Source organism: Brassica oleracea, chromosome C1, assembly GCF_000695525.1.
Source record: "Brassica oleracea var. oleracea cultivar TO1000 chromosome C1, BOL, whole genome shotgun sequence".
In the NCBI taxonomy this organism is placed as follows: Eukaryota; Viridiplantae; Streptophyta; class Magnoliopsida; order Brassicales; family Brassicaceae; genus Brassica; species Brassica oleracea.
In genome coordinates, this window is record NC_027748.1 from 2,669,688 (window position 1) to 2,686,948 (window position 17,261).

General features: G+C 30.6%; 1 protein-coding gene across 1 annotated transcript; it reads left to right on the top strand.

Annotated features, from left to right (window-relative positions):
- Positions 1-5,954: 5,954 nt before the first annotated feature.
- LOC106301855 (transcription factor bHLH85) lies at positions 5,955-7,580 on the top strand. The gene is made up of 5 exons (XM_013738341.1): positions 5,955-6,538; positions 6,740-7,033; positions 7,151-7,216; positions 7,341-7,406; positions 7,500-7,580. The coding sequence occupies exons 1-5, from the start codon at positions 6,002-6,004 to the stop codon at positions 7,578-7,580; spliced, it is 1,044 nt and encodes a 347-aa protein (XP_013593795.1). The 5' UTR covers positions 5,955-6,001.
- Positions 7,581-17,261: the final 9,681 nt, after the last annotated feature.

Genomic DNA, 17,261 nt, shown 5'->3' on the forward strand with positions numbered 1-17,261 from the left:
TTTTATAGTCCTGGACCGGACTTTAAATTTTTAAGTCCAAAATATTTTCGGACCAGACCGGACTGGGCCCCTACTTTTAGTAGATATGAACTATTTTCTATTTAAACGGCATAACAAATCTAACGAGATCTGCTTTACTCATAGCCCAACTACTTAGAGCATAGTAATGTATAAATCCTGGGGGGGGGGGTTGTAGTACATTAGTACTAGCAACGACTATTGTCGTCCTTTGTCTGACTAAGCAAATAGTGATTTAGTTCTTAAGAGAATTTGTTGCAGAAAAATGGGTTCTTACAAGAATTTTAACTCAGACCAACGAATTTACATTTTATCCTAAATCTTTTTTTCTCACTAAACTACTACTGTTTGATTTAGAGAAAATCCGTTTATAAGAAATAGAGGGAAGCAATAGAGAAAGAGATGCATGTTCATCCTCCATCTCCATTAGGGGTGCGACGAAGCTAGTATCGCGAAACCCAAAAAATGTAAATATATTAGAGGCTAGTCTCCAATAGCGGAGACAGTAAATTCTTTTACATGGATCAGTTTAATAACAAATGTAATTTATAAAAATCAATAAGCTAAATATCTCAGATTTTCTTATATAACAAAAATAATTTTTATTTTCATATGGATCATATCACCATTCTGATACTATGCTAGCTCCGCCACTGGTAGTGTCTGATGATTCTCTTTCTTTGGAATTATAGAATCACTAAGTCCTCACAAATTCATTTCCTGTTCAAAAGCATCATACATGTTAATGTTAAATACCAACTGTTAGAATTATATTAAGTGAGTAAACTTAAACATGATAAATGTAGAAATGTCATTCATTTTCCTACCAAAAAAAAAAAGAAATGTCATTCATTTTGATTAAAGTTGAGTAATATTCGCATAATGAGATCCATTGAAACAAGTGTGTATTTTGTGATATAAAGATCAAAATATTTGTTAAATATTCCTTCTATTAGCTCAAATTAATAATAGACCCTACTTACATTATCGCCTGAACTAAATGTAAAAAATTCTAAAATAAGAAATATATAGGTTTATCAAGGCTAAGTGTTTGCCAAATGTTAATGGACGAAGATCGAGTAGCTAAATCGACAAGGTTTAGAAAACCAGTGTATACATAGTTACATATATAAACTCCAAAATAATTTATATAGCCCTCGTACGTTTTTATCAACTTGTTGTTTGCATAGGGCCTAAACATGGTTTTTTTTTCCCTAGCTAAAATAAATCTTATGCAATTCCATATGTATAATGGTGCAATGTGATGTTTCATTAAGTATTCTAATAAAATAAATAAAAACTTGCTCAATCAAAAAATGTATCTAGAACAATACAAAAGGTTTAAATTCAGTACCACTGTCTAAAAACTGTTATTTGCTAATACTTGTTTCCAAAAATGCTACTGTATCCAAAATTGAGCGTCATCCATTGTAAAAATAATCACAAAATATTAATAAGATACTAATCTTCAAATAAAACCATATAGTGTGGGGTACATTTCAGTACAGTTGTCAAATTATTTCTGATTGGTATTCTATGCGATTGGAAATCTTAAAAACTTGTAAAAAACAATCAAAGTATTAGAAGAAGTTAATTAAGAAAACGACAGAAAAAATATATACCGTGCCTTTTCATAAATATATATATATACTGGGTAATAACCAGGCAATAGTGACATCTGGTGTCAAATGATAAAAAAATATATATATATATATTAGTAGTGTATAACTGTTACCTCTATACAAATGATTTTTATAACCTGTGCATAGTTTTGCTTAAGTCTCCAACTACAAGGAGATGGAAACTGAAAATGACTTTTCCCGTTCTCCATTTTGTAGTTCGATTTTTTTTTTGTCGAATATATCATTCAATTAAAACACACAGAGTTTTCTCCTTAGCTGTTAGCATAAAAAAATCATAAATACATATATTTTATATATATTAAACCAAAGTCAATTATAATTTAATAGGAGATGAAAATCCAAAGTCAATTTCTATAGTTTAACAAGTTACAAAAACACCATGCCAGTATATAGAATAAGTTGATGATGAATATCCACTGCAAAACCATATATTTTGTAAGATGCTGTTTAATGTATTTTCTAAAGTTAATATGAACCATGTCGTTGTAAGCAAAATTCTTATATACTAGAAAATACATTATCTTACCGACTATTTCAATAGGATTGGCATAAAACTTTGGACAAAGGTTGTGAACACAATCAGTTTTAAAAAAAAGATTATGAACACTTGATCAGCTTTCGAAGATCCCAGTTCGGGCCATTAAACGAAAAGCATAAAAACGTACTTAACTATATATAAATTACAGGTATATTAACTACAAAAAAAAATCATAATAGACACTCGTCTGGTCTTTGATTTGATCAAAAAAATTCTAATGTATATATCATTTCTTATATCCGTTGAATAATTCAAGTGTTATTTGTTGCCTGTAGGTAGACTATATTGTTATCGTTCCTTTTTTTGTCTTACATCAATCAATGCACCAAACGTCGAAGTATAATAAAAAGAAGTGACGAATGAACGAGGCGGACGCAAACCGTAACAAAAGTTCTAATGCGATATTAAAGATTCTGATAATAATCGTATAGTTAAGTATAAACAAATCAAGAAGCCATAGAAAAAGAAGAGGAGCAAAAAACTTTTATTATTAGATGGTCTTATAATGCCAATAATTATATATAGATAAGCAAATAAAAATATTCTCTTCACCAACCAATCGTCAGCCAAATCAAATTAAAAAAGGTACATCAAATAATTGCCTTTTTTTATAATATGCTAAACACTTAAACAGAGATATATGTTTTACATATTCGGTATTTACAAGTTATATGTTTTTCAGCGCCACTTTTTATAACTGTAAGATCAGCTGAAAGAGACATCTTTTTGTTAATAGACCTCATGCATTTATCTGGGTAATGTTTTCACACAATAGTAGATTCTGCTTCAGTTGAGGAAAAAATATAATTTGTTTTGCCTTTTATTTTATGTTTTTGAACTATTATTTCGACTAGAAAGGTTTAAGTTATAAATATTGAGCTTAGTTAAAAAAAAAGTTATATAAATTTTATGTTTTGGACCAAATGTCAAATCGAAAAACACAGTTGCGAACTGTTCGTAGTTGTGTCCTTTTCCCAGGTCGAGTTAACATATGTGATTTCTGATTATTAGGTTGAGTTTATCATTTTTCTAGTATATGCGTGTGGTTTACGTCTGCGTCTATATTTTAAGTGTATAAAGTATAAACACATACTATAATATAATAAACAATGATGCTGAGGAATATCCGACACACGTTGCAGCTTGATCCCTAATTCTGTTTGGTAGGATTCCTTACATTTACCTTATCATCGCAAATTATTAACTTTCTTTCTATAAATAAAAATATTAACCGGCGACATGACACCATCTTCAGCAAAATAATGTTGATCTCGCCTGTAGTATAATAAAAAGGACCTAAATGTTTTAATTTTCAACATATATATTTACATTATTAGAACTTTGACCCAACAGTTAGAAACGATAATAGTAAAAAATAAAACGAAACGCATAATTTACAGTCGTTCACCATATGTAGCTCATACTCACCTTATGTTTTGGGAATATAAATAACATGATAAGATCTGATCAATAATTTATCATCACAAATTTACAATAGACACATATGTCATCACGCCCTTTCTGATGCATATTTGATAAAACAGTGAACAAGTATATAAATAAATCCGAAGTCCGAACCAAAGGATGTCACATAAGGTGAGAGTAAGGACTCTTAAAAAAAGTCGGGTATGTATTGAACTCTAAGGGATTCATAGTGAAAACCTGATTCCTCAATTCACTTCTATGATGCACCGGGACGGATACGGGGACAGAAACGGGGACGGAAGCGGGGACAGGAAACGGAAAAATTTAAAAATTATGGGTACGAGTAAGGCAAATATATACTAGTAAAAAATATAAAATATTTATAAAAAAAATAAATTTATATAGTGAATCTTACATAATTAGATATAATATGTCTATTTTGCCAACTAAAATTAGAAGCAAGATAACAGTGACAGTTAAAAAACAATTGCACAAACATTATGTCCCGTGAAAACTAGTCTTACTCATAGCTATGTTCTCTAACCGTCCCCAAACCGTATCAGTGCTGTCCCCGTGAAGTACCCGTCCCCGAAACGTTTCTGGTACCGGTACGGCACCTAAATAGACGTCCCCGTGCTACATAGATTCACTTTGTAACTTTTGGTTTAATAGTATATCACATGAGTTGGCTCACGTTTAAATATCTCTCATGAGAATATGTACTTTACTTTACTATTTAATAGAGAAATGCCCGATTCAATCCGATAATTAACTCTGTAAAATAATCACTAAAACTTCTTGAGTATTGGAAAAGACGAAACTTTGAGGATCGAGTTTATATTTTCATTCCTGTATCGGTTTCTAGAATAATATCTATAAAATAATAGTACTAGATACAAAAAAAAACTAGGTATAATATTACAAATATCGTCCATGCTAACTGAAACGACAATATTATGAAGAATAAAAAGTGTTCGTTTGGCGCTTTTAAAAAATCTCAAAGAGGCATCAAATTGCCAGCTATCTACCCAACAAAGAATATAAAAGATTAATTTATAAATCATAATAATACTCGTCTGATTTGCGATACTGTTTGGTCGTGCGTGCAAGCATTGGTATTTTCCCATTAAAATATCGTAAAATTTGTAAATAGTTCAAGCAATATAATTTTATTTTAATCAGATTTGATTACAAATTGGGTCTTTCAAGCTGTGCACAGCTTTTATTCTACTGAATATCCAGAATAAAATAGATAAGTTTGGGAGTGAAAACTATATCGTTCTGTGTATTGAATTATATTAAGCACAGGTACACTGATCTTTAATGTCTTTTATTCGTCAAACTGTCAGTTTTTCCTACCTATATCCCTTTTGGGGGATGCGTTTCCTAATTTTGATTCTACCCCTTTTAATATGCATCAAATATATGATAATGTAACTCTATATATTGCATAAGACTTCTAGGCAACTAGATGCATCTTTTTTCAATTGATGAACGGGAAGAACATATAGTTATCCTCCCATAGACCCATTTAGATTATTTGTTAATTAGTTATGTAAAGTATGAAATTGATTAATACTACTTTAAAATAAAATACACACATTTTATTAAATGATAGGAATATTCTGAAGATATGTAGAATATTATAGAAAAAAATATTGTACCTATTAAACTAAAACATGCCTTTGCTATATCACGGCAGATTAAACTACTATTAACGAAATTATTTGAAAGTTATCTTTTAAAGATTGAACTCAATGGAGTAGTTGAAAGCTTTTGTAAAACGTAAACCTAATCCTAAATAAGATATAACCTACTTTGTAGTCGAAGAATCTAGTGAGCTTCCCCAGTTTGTTATCCAAAATTCTATTAAAAACACATCATGTGTACTGTGAATACAGCCAAACTCATGCTTTCTGCATTATTAATCATTGGTCATAAATCGTAATTCAGGTATATCATCCGACGATATTCTTTTTGTTTTACTTAATATTTATGTGTTTAATTAACAAATATGTAATAATGTATTAATGTATTAAACTAAGCAATAAGATAACCGGAAATGCATTAAGTCATAAACGAGAAACGACGAAAAAAAATGTTTTGAAGACCAAGTAGTATAGAGCCCACCATTTAGCTGTCGATATCTAAGGATATCCCCGGACTTGGTTATTTATAAATTAATTTAGAGAGATGATTGTAATTTGTGACATAAGTGTTGACATTTTATCCACTATCTATCATGTTCTATATAAACATCCGAATTCATCTCCCCAATTCCCTCACTTCTCACAAGACTTCCAACAAACAAAACTAACTAATCTTCTTGATTAAGATTAATCTCATTTAAGACGTTTAAGTTAATAACAAAAATAAAATGGAAGCTATGGGAGAATGGAGCAACAACCTCGGAGGAATGTACACCTATGCAACCGAAGAAACCGATTTCATGAACCAGCTCCTTGCTTCCTACGATCATCCTGGCACTGGCTCATCCTCAGGCACAGCCGGCGGAGACCAACAGGGCTTATATTGGAGCCTTGGTTCCAATCACAATCACCTTACCGTCATGCCTGAAGCCAGTAGCTTCGGTTTCTCTGGGGAGAGCAGCAGCTACAGCGTTGGGAACAGAGGATACTACGCAGTAGTACCACCCGCGGTTGAAGAAAATAACCATGGGTCAATGGGCTTTAGGATGGAAGATGTGACCATCAACACCAACTCATATCTTGTTGGTGAGGAGACAAGTGAGTGTGACGTTGAGAAATACTCATCTGGAAAGACTCTTTTACCATTGGAAACTGTCGTGGAGAATCACGATGACGGGGAGAGTATGTTGCAATCCGAGACTACTACTGACCATCATAGATCTCTCACCGGTTCTAAGAAGAGATCACGTGCGACATCTACTGATGTAAGTTCTACTGGTTTAAGGCTCCTAACTAGTTGTAAATCTAGAGGGTTAAAGTTAATGGAATCTGATTGCATCAAACTGTTGCCGTTTACATAAAAAAAAGTACACCAAAGGAAATCTATAATTTCCCACGAAATTATATATATGATAGTGACATGGTTTATCGACTAATACTGTATAAACGGTTTGTGATGGCTTCAGAAAAACAAGAGATCAAAAGTGGGTAAGAGGGGCCAAAAAGGCATAGAGATGACTTGTGATAACAACAATAGAGGAGAAGAGGAAGAAGGAGAGAAGGTGAAAAGAAGAAAGAGTGGGGCTATGATGAGTAGACAGAACTCGAGCACCACATTCTGTTCCGAGGAAGAATCACAGTGCCCTTCTCAGGACGTAGGAGGAGAAGAGGACGAAGATGCCTCCAAGGCCCTCAACCTCAACGGCAAGACCAGGGCCAGTCGTGGTGCTGCCACCGACCCTCAAAGCCTCTACGCAAGGGTAAATATTTTTTATTTTGATAAAAGTCAAAAGGTTTAGGGTTTTTAATTATATTTTCTTTTTATTTGGGGGAATACAAAAACGTGACTAAACCATAATCTTTCTTTGGTCGTGCAGAAAAGAAGAGAAAGGATTAACGAGAGACTAAGGATTTTGCAAAACCTCGTCCCTAATGGAACAAAGGTAAAAAGAAATCATGCAAACGATTAACACATGCAGATGATATATATGAATCTTTGCATGCCTCTGTTTCAGAACAAACGTCAATAAAACTCTAAGCATCTATAATTTCTTAAATATGTATCAGGTTGATATCAGTACAATGCTTGAAGAAGCAGTTCATTACGTCAAGTTTCTGCAGCTTCAAATTAAGGTACGGAAGGGTTTTGATTTTAACGTTTTACGTGTAGATTCATGTGTTACATGAAAATGATCTAATTTTAAAAAATATTTTGTAATTACGCAGTTATTAAGCTCTGATGATCAATGGATGTATGCGCCGATTGCTTTCAACGGAATGGACATTGGCCTTAACTTACCGAGATGATACACGGATCTTTTGATTTTAGTCGGAGTATTTTAATATACGCCGATGTTCAATGTGAGAGAAATGGAGAGTCACATTCGATTTTTGTATATTACATTCTAATTTTATATTCCATTTTTCAATAAACATTTGAGCCATTCTTTTAAAATTTTAGATGTTGATGTTCTTGGTAGCTGACTCTATACCATAATCAATTCAATCTGGTTGTCCTCGTTATAATTTTACCCTATAATTTAAGCATATGATTCAACGTACGAACACCATTTATTCAACGGTGTTGTCTCATTGATAGTAACTGTATAATAATTATATAAAATACTAACAAATAGAACCATAAACTAAATTTTGTTTTAGAAAAAGTAGAAAAAACAATTGGAGTGATAATAAAAAGAAACCGAAGTTAGGTATTATTTAACTTTTTTGGGAATCTGTATTATTTAACTATGTTCTATTAACTCTACAAAATTGTTTTTCTTCAACAAGAAAGTAACTAAATATTTTGTATACCTTTTTTTTTTTGAACTGAATATTTTGTATACTTGAAAACAAATGCAACTAGAAATAGACATTTCTCATACTTCATGCTGGAGATGTGTAAGATTTAATATTGAGGCAGTTTTCTTTTTATCTATTTTTATCATCTGACGTTAAATTCACCCGAGAGAAAAATATAACGGAAGATGCTTAAGCCATGAAAAACCTATCATTTGATAAATTCAAAAAAAAAAACTATCATTTGATTTCTTAAAATATTTATTTTTGATCGTTTGTCACCACTTTGTTAGTTCTAGTTAGGCCTAGGCTTTTTTTGCCCCAATCCGAACTACTTACCTAAACTCCAACCGAAAAACCGAAACTGGATCCGAACTGTTATACAAAAATATCTAACGATATTTTGAGGTTTGGTTATAATTAGAACCGAACCAAAATCTAAACTATGATCTGAAGATATCCAAAATTAGTTAAATATGTTAATGTTTTTATATATGTTAAGGTAATTTAAATATTTTAGAATATTTAAAATATTTTGTAGTTTGTTTTATTTATTATTTTGAATACTTTTAATTAATTTAAATAGTTTAATTAATTTCTAATTAGATTTGTGAATAAATTTTTATATTTTAGAAATTATTTTGTCCATATTGGAAGTTTAAATATATATATTTTTTGACGATTTCAAACATTGATTACAGTCCGACCCGAACTGAATCCCGAATGAACCGAACCCAATCTGATAATTAGTAAAATCTGAACGGGACTTATGAACATAACACCGAAAATTTAAAAATCCAAATCAACCGAACCAAAACCGACGGAGCCTCCAAACGCCCATGTCTAGTTCTAGAAGATTGAGATGCAAAATATTTGTATCGGATTTTGTATATTGCTTAGTAATGAACTTCACGTACTTATTTTTAAGAAAATGAATTAAAACCTACTTTACAAAATTAGTTGTGTGAAAGCCAGATGCTCATAAGATCGTTGCAACAAGGACATGACGAATTAGCAGCTATGGACATGACTAAGCAGTCGAATGTTATAGTATATAAATATTTTACAGCCAAATATATGGTATTGTGTTGTGTTAAGAACTTCGGCCGCAACATGTTTCATTCTCACACGTATTCATGAAGAAGACCAATTCATAGTTCGTGTATCGTTTAAGACTTCTTACAATGGAATATTTGAATACTGGTTCTACGCATTTCTACATTCTGGTTTTTTAATTAAATATAGTTTTCCCATGCAATAGATGTGTTTAAACCCTCGTATCATATATATAAAATTAACAACTATTCCTTAAACCTTTTTTAAAAAATCAGATATTCCCTAAGAACAGCATATCCCTTTTCCACTCTATAATATTATCAGCAATCAATCTTATTCAGGCAATCAATATCTGATACTTGATTTTAAAATATGCTTAATTCGATGACAAAAAAAAACTCTACTTAATTCATATTCTTTAGAAAGATTACAACTGTTTTATTTTTGCCAACTATTATAACTACTAGGGGCATTGTCCGCGTGCAAGCGCGAAGTTGTGGAACATAATTCTTGTTTCATCTCAATATAGCGTTATTGTAGCCGTGAATTTTGTGTTTATGATTGATCATTATTTTTAAGTTTTTTTTATTGTTATAGGGTTAGAGTTGTGATGATGAACTGTGTATGCACTGTTCTCCACTCATAAATGACTAAACTGTGTTAGGAATGTGATTGATATAATTTGTGGTGTTGCTTGCTGTGTCACTGAGACTTATTGTTTGTTCGTTTTTTTAATTTGTTACTTGTATTGTTGAGATTACATAAATTATATTAAGGTTGTTGAGAGTACCTTTTGTTTCTGGATATTTTTTCTCCAGTTTAGTTGTGTAAGTTGTGTGTATTAAGTAATAATTTTTTTATTCTTATTATGTTGATTATATGTTTTTATTTATTTTTAAACTTGTTGTTTTTACCGGGCCTTTAAAACAAATACATGAAAACTTGTAAAAATAACTATAAAATGAGTGACAATTAGTATTTGGGTCTTAATGGGTTTTAAACGAATATATATATTTCTCATAAGAAGACAATAGCATTGGCATGTTGACATTGATCATGTAAGCTATTTTCATAAGACAAGAGAAGTGAGCAGGTGAAGATGTTGTTGCCGCCTTTGTGTTTGTTGGGATTGTCTCTTGTATCTCCTGGTGTGGTCGTGTTTGTTTCACTTTTATTTGGCGGGTAATATGTAAACAAAAATCATTGGTAGTTGTATTTATCAGCGTTTGTAACTTACTCTGCTTTTTAAAAAAAGTAATTTCACTGATATTGGTTGACGTCATATTCTTCTTCGTAAACATCTGCGAAAGTAAGTTTGTAAATTGTTAAATAGCTGGTTGTGTACTTTGTATTTGTTTAGCTGACTCAATGTATGTGTCGTTGAGTTTTAGTTGAGTTGATTGGTTTGATATATTTGTTTTGAAGTTTATTTGTAAGATTGGACAAAAAGAGAAGTGATCATTGATTCGTCTTTTTTGGGATTCTAGTTTTTGGTATTTTGATTGTTTGAGTTATTTTGGTTTCTTTTAAAACTGTAAAATAAAGATTTGTGTAAAATTAAATTGATAAGTAAGAGATAAATAGATGACCACAAATATTGGGTAGGAAATATTTTTGATTATTGATGTTAGAACAATATAAACAGTAATATAAAGAGAATTATGTGTTGATGTTTCTTACAGATCAATGAGCAGACATATAACGACTCGGATTGTTTCTTTGGTGAGGTCAGAGCCCTGGACATAACGGATTTTCCCAACCACATCTGCGAGTTTAAATATCAGTTATAATACCGAAGCATAATATAAACCCATATACAATATGATAATATACCTGGGAGTTCTAGGTTTGTGTTCGCAATCACTTGAAGAGTGTCGAACAGTCTAATCTTGACTGGAGATTGATCTCAGGAGCATCCGTGATGACTTCATCAATAATGGTTAGTGAGATGAAACAAATGAGGAATGGATGATCAGTTATCTTGTACATGCTTGAGCACCTAACAACCTCAAAACGATCGACTCTCACAATAGAATCTACTTTCAAAGATGGCATGTAATGATTAGCACGTCCGACGGAAGTAAACCCATGAATCACGAAATCTACAAATAATATTATTCAACAAAGAATCATGAAATCAATTAAAACAACTATGTTAAATAAGTGTAATAGATCGAAGATTTAACTTACCTTTTCATCAAGGAAGAAAACCGTAATTCCCACAAACTCCCTGTCTTTCTTGAAGTTAAGGGAATCCCAGAAGCGGAGGAAGCCAGAGGCTATGCTCTGACTACTACGACCGAGACGGAGAGACTCGAAGGTTGAGTGACGGACGTCGGGACGCCGGTTTGAGGAACTGGAGAGGCAGAGATAAACATTTTCTAGAAGATGACTAAAGTTAAGAGGAATCAATGAGTTTTGTGCAGATGCAGATAAAATTCATCAAAGATGAGAATTATATATATATGGTTTACAGAGGGGCTACAAATCAGGAACATTTATGATCAAGCGGTTTAAGATGGGGACATGAAGAATTCACCGGTGAAAAAATAAATTACGAACAGACACACGGTACAACTCTGTAACTCAGGCTTGTTTGAGACAATGATGAAAAGAACTCAAACTCATGTTAAACGACAACAATTTACAATATGAGAAAAGTACAATTGTTGCAAACTTGAGTTTTTTTCATATAACGTGATGAATCTCATTTAAAAATGAAACTCATAATACACTTGTAGGTCCGACCCTCAGAGGAAGCCGAAGAATCAAGGACTTCCGACCTTCATAAATATATATTAAGTTCGGCCATCAATAAACAAAATATCATTTAACTTAGTGGTATAAATGTTGTTGTTTATATCTCAATATAGATTTCTTCCAGTTTTGGAAAATACTTACGAATCCTTAATTAATTTATATCATCAAACTTCTGTCAGTTTCTTATCAGTTACTTATATATTTTGTAACTTATTCACAGAATCACAGACATATAGATATTTCAAATATATTCGTAGAATTAGATTTGTTAAAGAATAAACGTTAACAAAACTTAAGTTCTCAAAAACAAAACAATTTGAAGTTTATGGTTGTAAGAAAACATTATAATTTTTTTTCAAAAAAAAAACATTATAAAACGATTGAACTATTTAAAAGAGAGGTTAACTATATTATAATAGGTTTTTTTTTTGGTAAAAATATATTATAATAGGTTGTCTACTCCATTGAGAACACATATATCTCAACCCAAGTAGAGTTATGTATAAGTTGCACAACTGTCGTTATCATAAAAAGTTGTAAATTTGACATTGCTAGGCTAGCTATTAAAGTAGAATTTGACTTTGGATGCTCGCCACTTCTTAAATCATATCTATCTCAGTTGACTTAGGCTCGTAGTATACTCTTATAATTTTGTCAACAGGTTCATGGTATATGATATTTCTTTTAATAGTTGACATTTTCTTTTGATGTAACACTAACAGCTACATAAAATGGTTATTTTCTTTTGAATTCAAATGTTATTTTAAAATCTTTATTTTACAATTTATATGTATTATTACATATATAGTAGAACACGTCATAGTCTTTTTTTATCATGTCCTACAGTTTGATTATTTTAAAATGTAAATAGCAATTAAAATTATATAAAATTGGTTATCATATAAATCATATATTCCTGTGAGTTCTATAATTTGTTATTGACTCATAATTTTACACAAAAGCCACAGACAACGACTGTTTCTCATTCTGTACTCTCTCCTATATGTTTTTTTTCCTTTCAAAGCTAAATATTTTTTTTTATAATATCAAAATCAAGATTGGCAATAACAATTACACGAATCAATCTAATAGTTTATTGAAATGACACCTATTTAAAAACCTTTCAGATTTTTAAAAAGTTGCTAAATAATAATATATTTTTGAGACAATTGGGTGAATATACTCAAATCGCTGAAAAATTAAGTAACTACCCGAAACAATGAAAAACTCATGTTCACTGTAGATAATTGTGTCCTCCTTTCCCATTTTACCTCTGCCCTAAAGTTTCATCTTGTTTCTCTTTCTTTCCCGAACTCATACCTCTTTCATCTATCTATTTCTCTCCCAATTATCTAAACCTTTGTTAAGATTAAAGCTTCATTTCAAATCAATCAATCTTCTTCTTAAATCTCCAAATCATGATCTACTATGTTTCCAACGCCAATCATACGATAACCTCCTCATCTTCTTAAATCTCCAAATCTTCCAAAAAGATTACGATTAGTTCTAGGATTTTACGGACTCAACCGTGTGCAACTATTTCAGAAGAAAAAGAAAACACAGTACATAAAGAGAAAAGAAACACAATAAAGTATTAGTAACAATACAATATTTTTTTGATTTATATACAATAATTGTTAACCGTTAAGAATATATTAGTTGAATGGATAATGATTAAGTTAACACGATAATCTATTTTTTACCATTTAAGAAAATATATAACAGGTAACAATAGTTATTTTTAACATCTTGCCAACCAATTTAAAAAGCGATAACATGTTTTATAACAGTTAACAAAACATGTACATGTTAATGACAACATATTGTATAAAATGTAACTGCTAAGTTGTGACGTACAATGTTATATGACTTGTTAGACTGGTAACCAATTTCGTACCATTTAACAAACTATGTATAAGCCAATGTCAGCTATTTATTAACATCTTATAAAACATTTAAAAAATCTTTAACATGTATTGTAACAGCTAAGCGAAGATTTACCTGCTCACAATACTCGCTACTGAAGTGTTAGCTTCGTGTTCTTTTTATCAATGTCGGGGAGACCCTATCTTTCTGACTGTACAGCCCATACATACACCAGCATCTGAATCGACGAGATCTATCCAATACGTACAGTGGTGGTTGAGACCGAGTGAACCGACGAAGAGATTGTGGTAGACGAACTCATGAGGTGATAAAGATATAAGATTTCCAAACATCAAGTTCTGCAGAAATTCAATCTCCTCGGTTGATGGTGAGAGATTTGATTCAATCAATTTTGGGTTTGTGTTAGGATCCTACCATTTCTAGATGAACTCATCGAGTAGATAATTTTATTGGATCCACAACTGTGGATACAGAAAGAGAAAAATTTATTTGTAAAAAAAAGGTGTGATAATGGATTAGAGAAGATGAAAAAGAGAAAAAAATTATTATCTGGCAAAAAAATTTAGGGAGATACGAAAAGGAGAGGAAGAAGTATGGGCAGGGGCTGGCAGGACAGAAGCTGGCAAGGCAGGGGCAGAGAGACATGGGGAAGGGCAAGGGCTCGGACAAAATTGGGGTTTACAAATATCAATAGTGTTTAGGATATTTATCTAATTATGAGTTTTTCTAGGTATATGAGGCATAATTTCTCTATATTTTATTTAATTCTTATGATCCTACTTTCTTCTTAGTGTACATATTTTTAAAAATGACTAGATCCTTTTTCCGCGCTACGCTCGGATTATGTGCTATAAATATTTTAAAATTTTATATTAACGTTTATTTGTCTTGTTTTGATATCTTCTATATTTATGAGGTTGTTTTTATTTCTTAGTTTTTCAATCCATTGTGAATTTTTATTTCTATCATTATTTTTAAGTTGTAAAATAAGGATTTTTAGATAATATGTACACACATCCTTTTTCTTTAATAGTGTTACATATTAGTAATCCAAAAACTCAGTATGAATAACATAATAAAGAAAAAAAATGATTGTTTGGAGCTATTTGTTTTTTTTTAAATATATGTGGGTATTTATTATTTGAATTTTAATTTATCTACTGTTTTTCCTCTCAAACTTCTAACATCCCAATGCAGAATTAATTTTTGTTGTTGCTGTTGCTGTTGGGGTGAATCTAACTTTAAAAATATTGTATATGGTAATAACTTGAGATTTTTCTTTTATGAACCTTTATATGTTTTTATATTAATTTTTGTTGACAATATGACTGTTCGTTATTTTAATATCCTATACACACTTAAATGAGATTAGCCGTGTGAATAATTCAACTTCAAAACTTTCTTTCTTTGATGTTCATTAACTGTTTGAAATTAACCGCTTCTTAATCCCATACAGGGGAGAGAGGTATAAATATTGACATGCGATGACTTCTTAATATGAAAACTTCATTCTAGGTGACTATTTTTGTCGGTATAATTGTATTTTAGTATAAGTAAGCTTACTGCTACTTTGATTTCGGTTTATTGATTTTGGAGATAGATTCTTTGTATAATGCGTATTTACCTTATTTGTTTTAAAAATAATTTTATTTCAGTTTATGTTTTTCCCTTAAAAATAAATTTGAGAAGTTATTTGGTAGGTATGCACTTATAGTGGGAAATGTAGCAATTGATTGTAATTTTCACCCAAAAATATAGGGAGGCGTCTTAGGAACATTCCTTGATTGAGAGTATCGTTGTTCGCGTAACTTTGACATATGAATGCATCATTAGCCTTAATTCCTATGGTTCACATGTACCATGGATTGTGAGATTTCATAAATTTATATATTTTTTTGTCATCTCAGTAAATTTATCTTTCTCAATTTCTTTGTGTTAGTTACAATGTAATTATGCAGTTTGCTATCTATTGCTTATCCTTGGTAGTGTAATTTTCTTGTTAACCATTTATAGACATAATAATATATATTTTAAATTATTTTATAAATATATTTGTTTGATAAAAATAAGAAAATTTGAATTTTTATGAGTTAATCTGTTGTTTTTCTCATTCTATGTTTCTCACATTAATTTGATATGAATGCTTTGCAAATGTTCATTGCTATATTTTGTTAATTTGTAGCATCTGGTGTTTTTAAAAAACCGCTTCTTTTTTGTTCTATATCATGTTGATGGTAACTTTTTGCATTTTTGGATGTATATATTAATCTATATCACTGAGCTTTTTCTCAAATTTTGGGTTTTCACTTTGATCTTCTATTGCTACTACATAAAGTATACATGGTCGATTTAACACTGTTACGGATCATAGGACGAAAATCTTTTTTGTACCTTTAATATTTATATTTATTTAATGTTTAAAATGTTTTAAAATTTTCATCAGTAATACTGTGTATATTTTCTGATGAAAATAAAACTATATACATAAAAAATATTTTTGGGCCCTTTTCAATTTACTTTGTTATATTTTCTAAACTTTTATCTAAAAATATAGATATATAATATATGGGGGACAAAAGCTTGGATCTAGGACTGTCATACCATTTGTCTTCCTACTCAGCCGGCCTGAAGGTGTAGAGATAATATTTGCTTCTCATTCTTTTTTCTTTTTTTTTGGAGAAGGGCTTTTATGCTTCTCGTTCCCAACACTAATATTCTTTGATGTAAGTTAATTTTCATTTTTCCTTTTTAAAAAATTCTTTTCATTTTTATGTTGTCTTTCTTTTAGTCGGTGTACATCGTTTAACCTTGGGTATGACTATATGGTAGAGTTCAAGTAAATTAAAGTGGATGAAAAATTATTTCAGCCAATTTATTCTACTTTCATCCAATCAAGTGGAATATGATTTTTTTTCATTTATTCTAAAAGTGAGAAAAAATAGTAAAAATATAATAAATCTTACCTCAACTATTAATAAGATGAAAAAATTTACTCTAACTTTATTATTTTTCTATCCCTCTCATTTTCGCCATATTTCCCACCATTTTACTCTGATTGATAACGACACTCGGTATGTGATATGGTTTGTTTAATGCCTTTTGGCTTATCCTAGTCTTATGATATGTGTACGCGTTGTCATGTTTGTTTTAATATAATGATTTTTGTTTAATATAGTTTGATGGGTTGAAGTTGATGTTCACGTAAGTTAAGATTAATTTAGATACGATAAGAAGTGATATTACAACACATGTGATTTTTGAGGTATATTATTTTAGATATTTTCAAGAAGAGGAATGATAATTGTGAAATAAATAAATTAAAATTTGGCTTTGTCATTTCTGCTTCGTTTAGATAATGCTTCTATTTTAATTAACTGTATTTCTTTAGTCTGTGTCAATCAAAAAAATTTCAATCAAACCAAATCCCCTATATATTAATTGAGGAGCATTTGAAAAGATGTAACCTCAATTTTGTATTAATTAAAA

Excerpts from the sequence above, each read along its gene's own strand:
- LOC106301855 (XM_013738341.1), top strand. The coding sequence starts at position 6,002 with ATGGAAGCTATGGGAGAATGGAGCAACAACCTCGGAGGAATGTACACC. Across the intron at positions 7,034-7,150 it reads CTCAAAGCCTCTACGCAAGG|AAAAGAAGAGAAAGGATTAA; the intron begins GTAAATATTTTT and ends TTGGTCGTGCAG. Across the intron at positions 7,217-7,340 it reads TCGTCCCTAATGGAACAAAG|GTTGATATCAGTACAATGCT; the intron begins GTAAAAAGAAAT and ends AATATGTATCAG.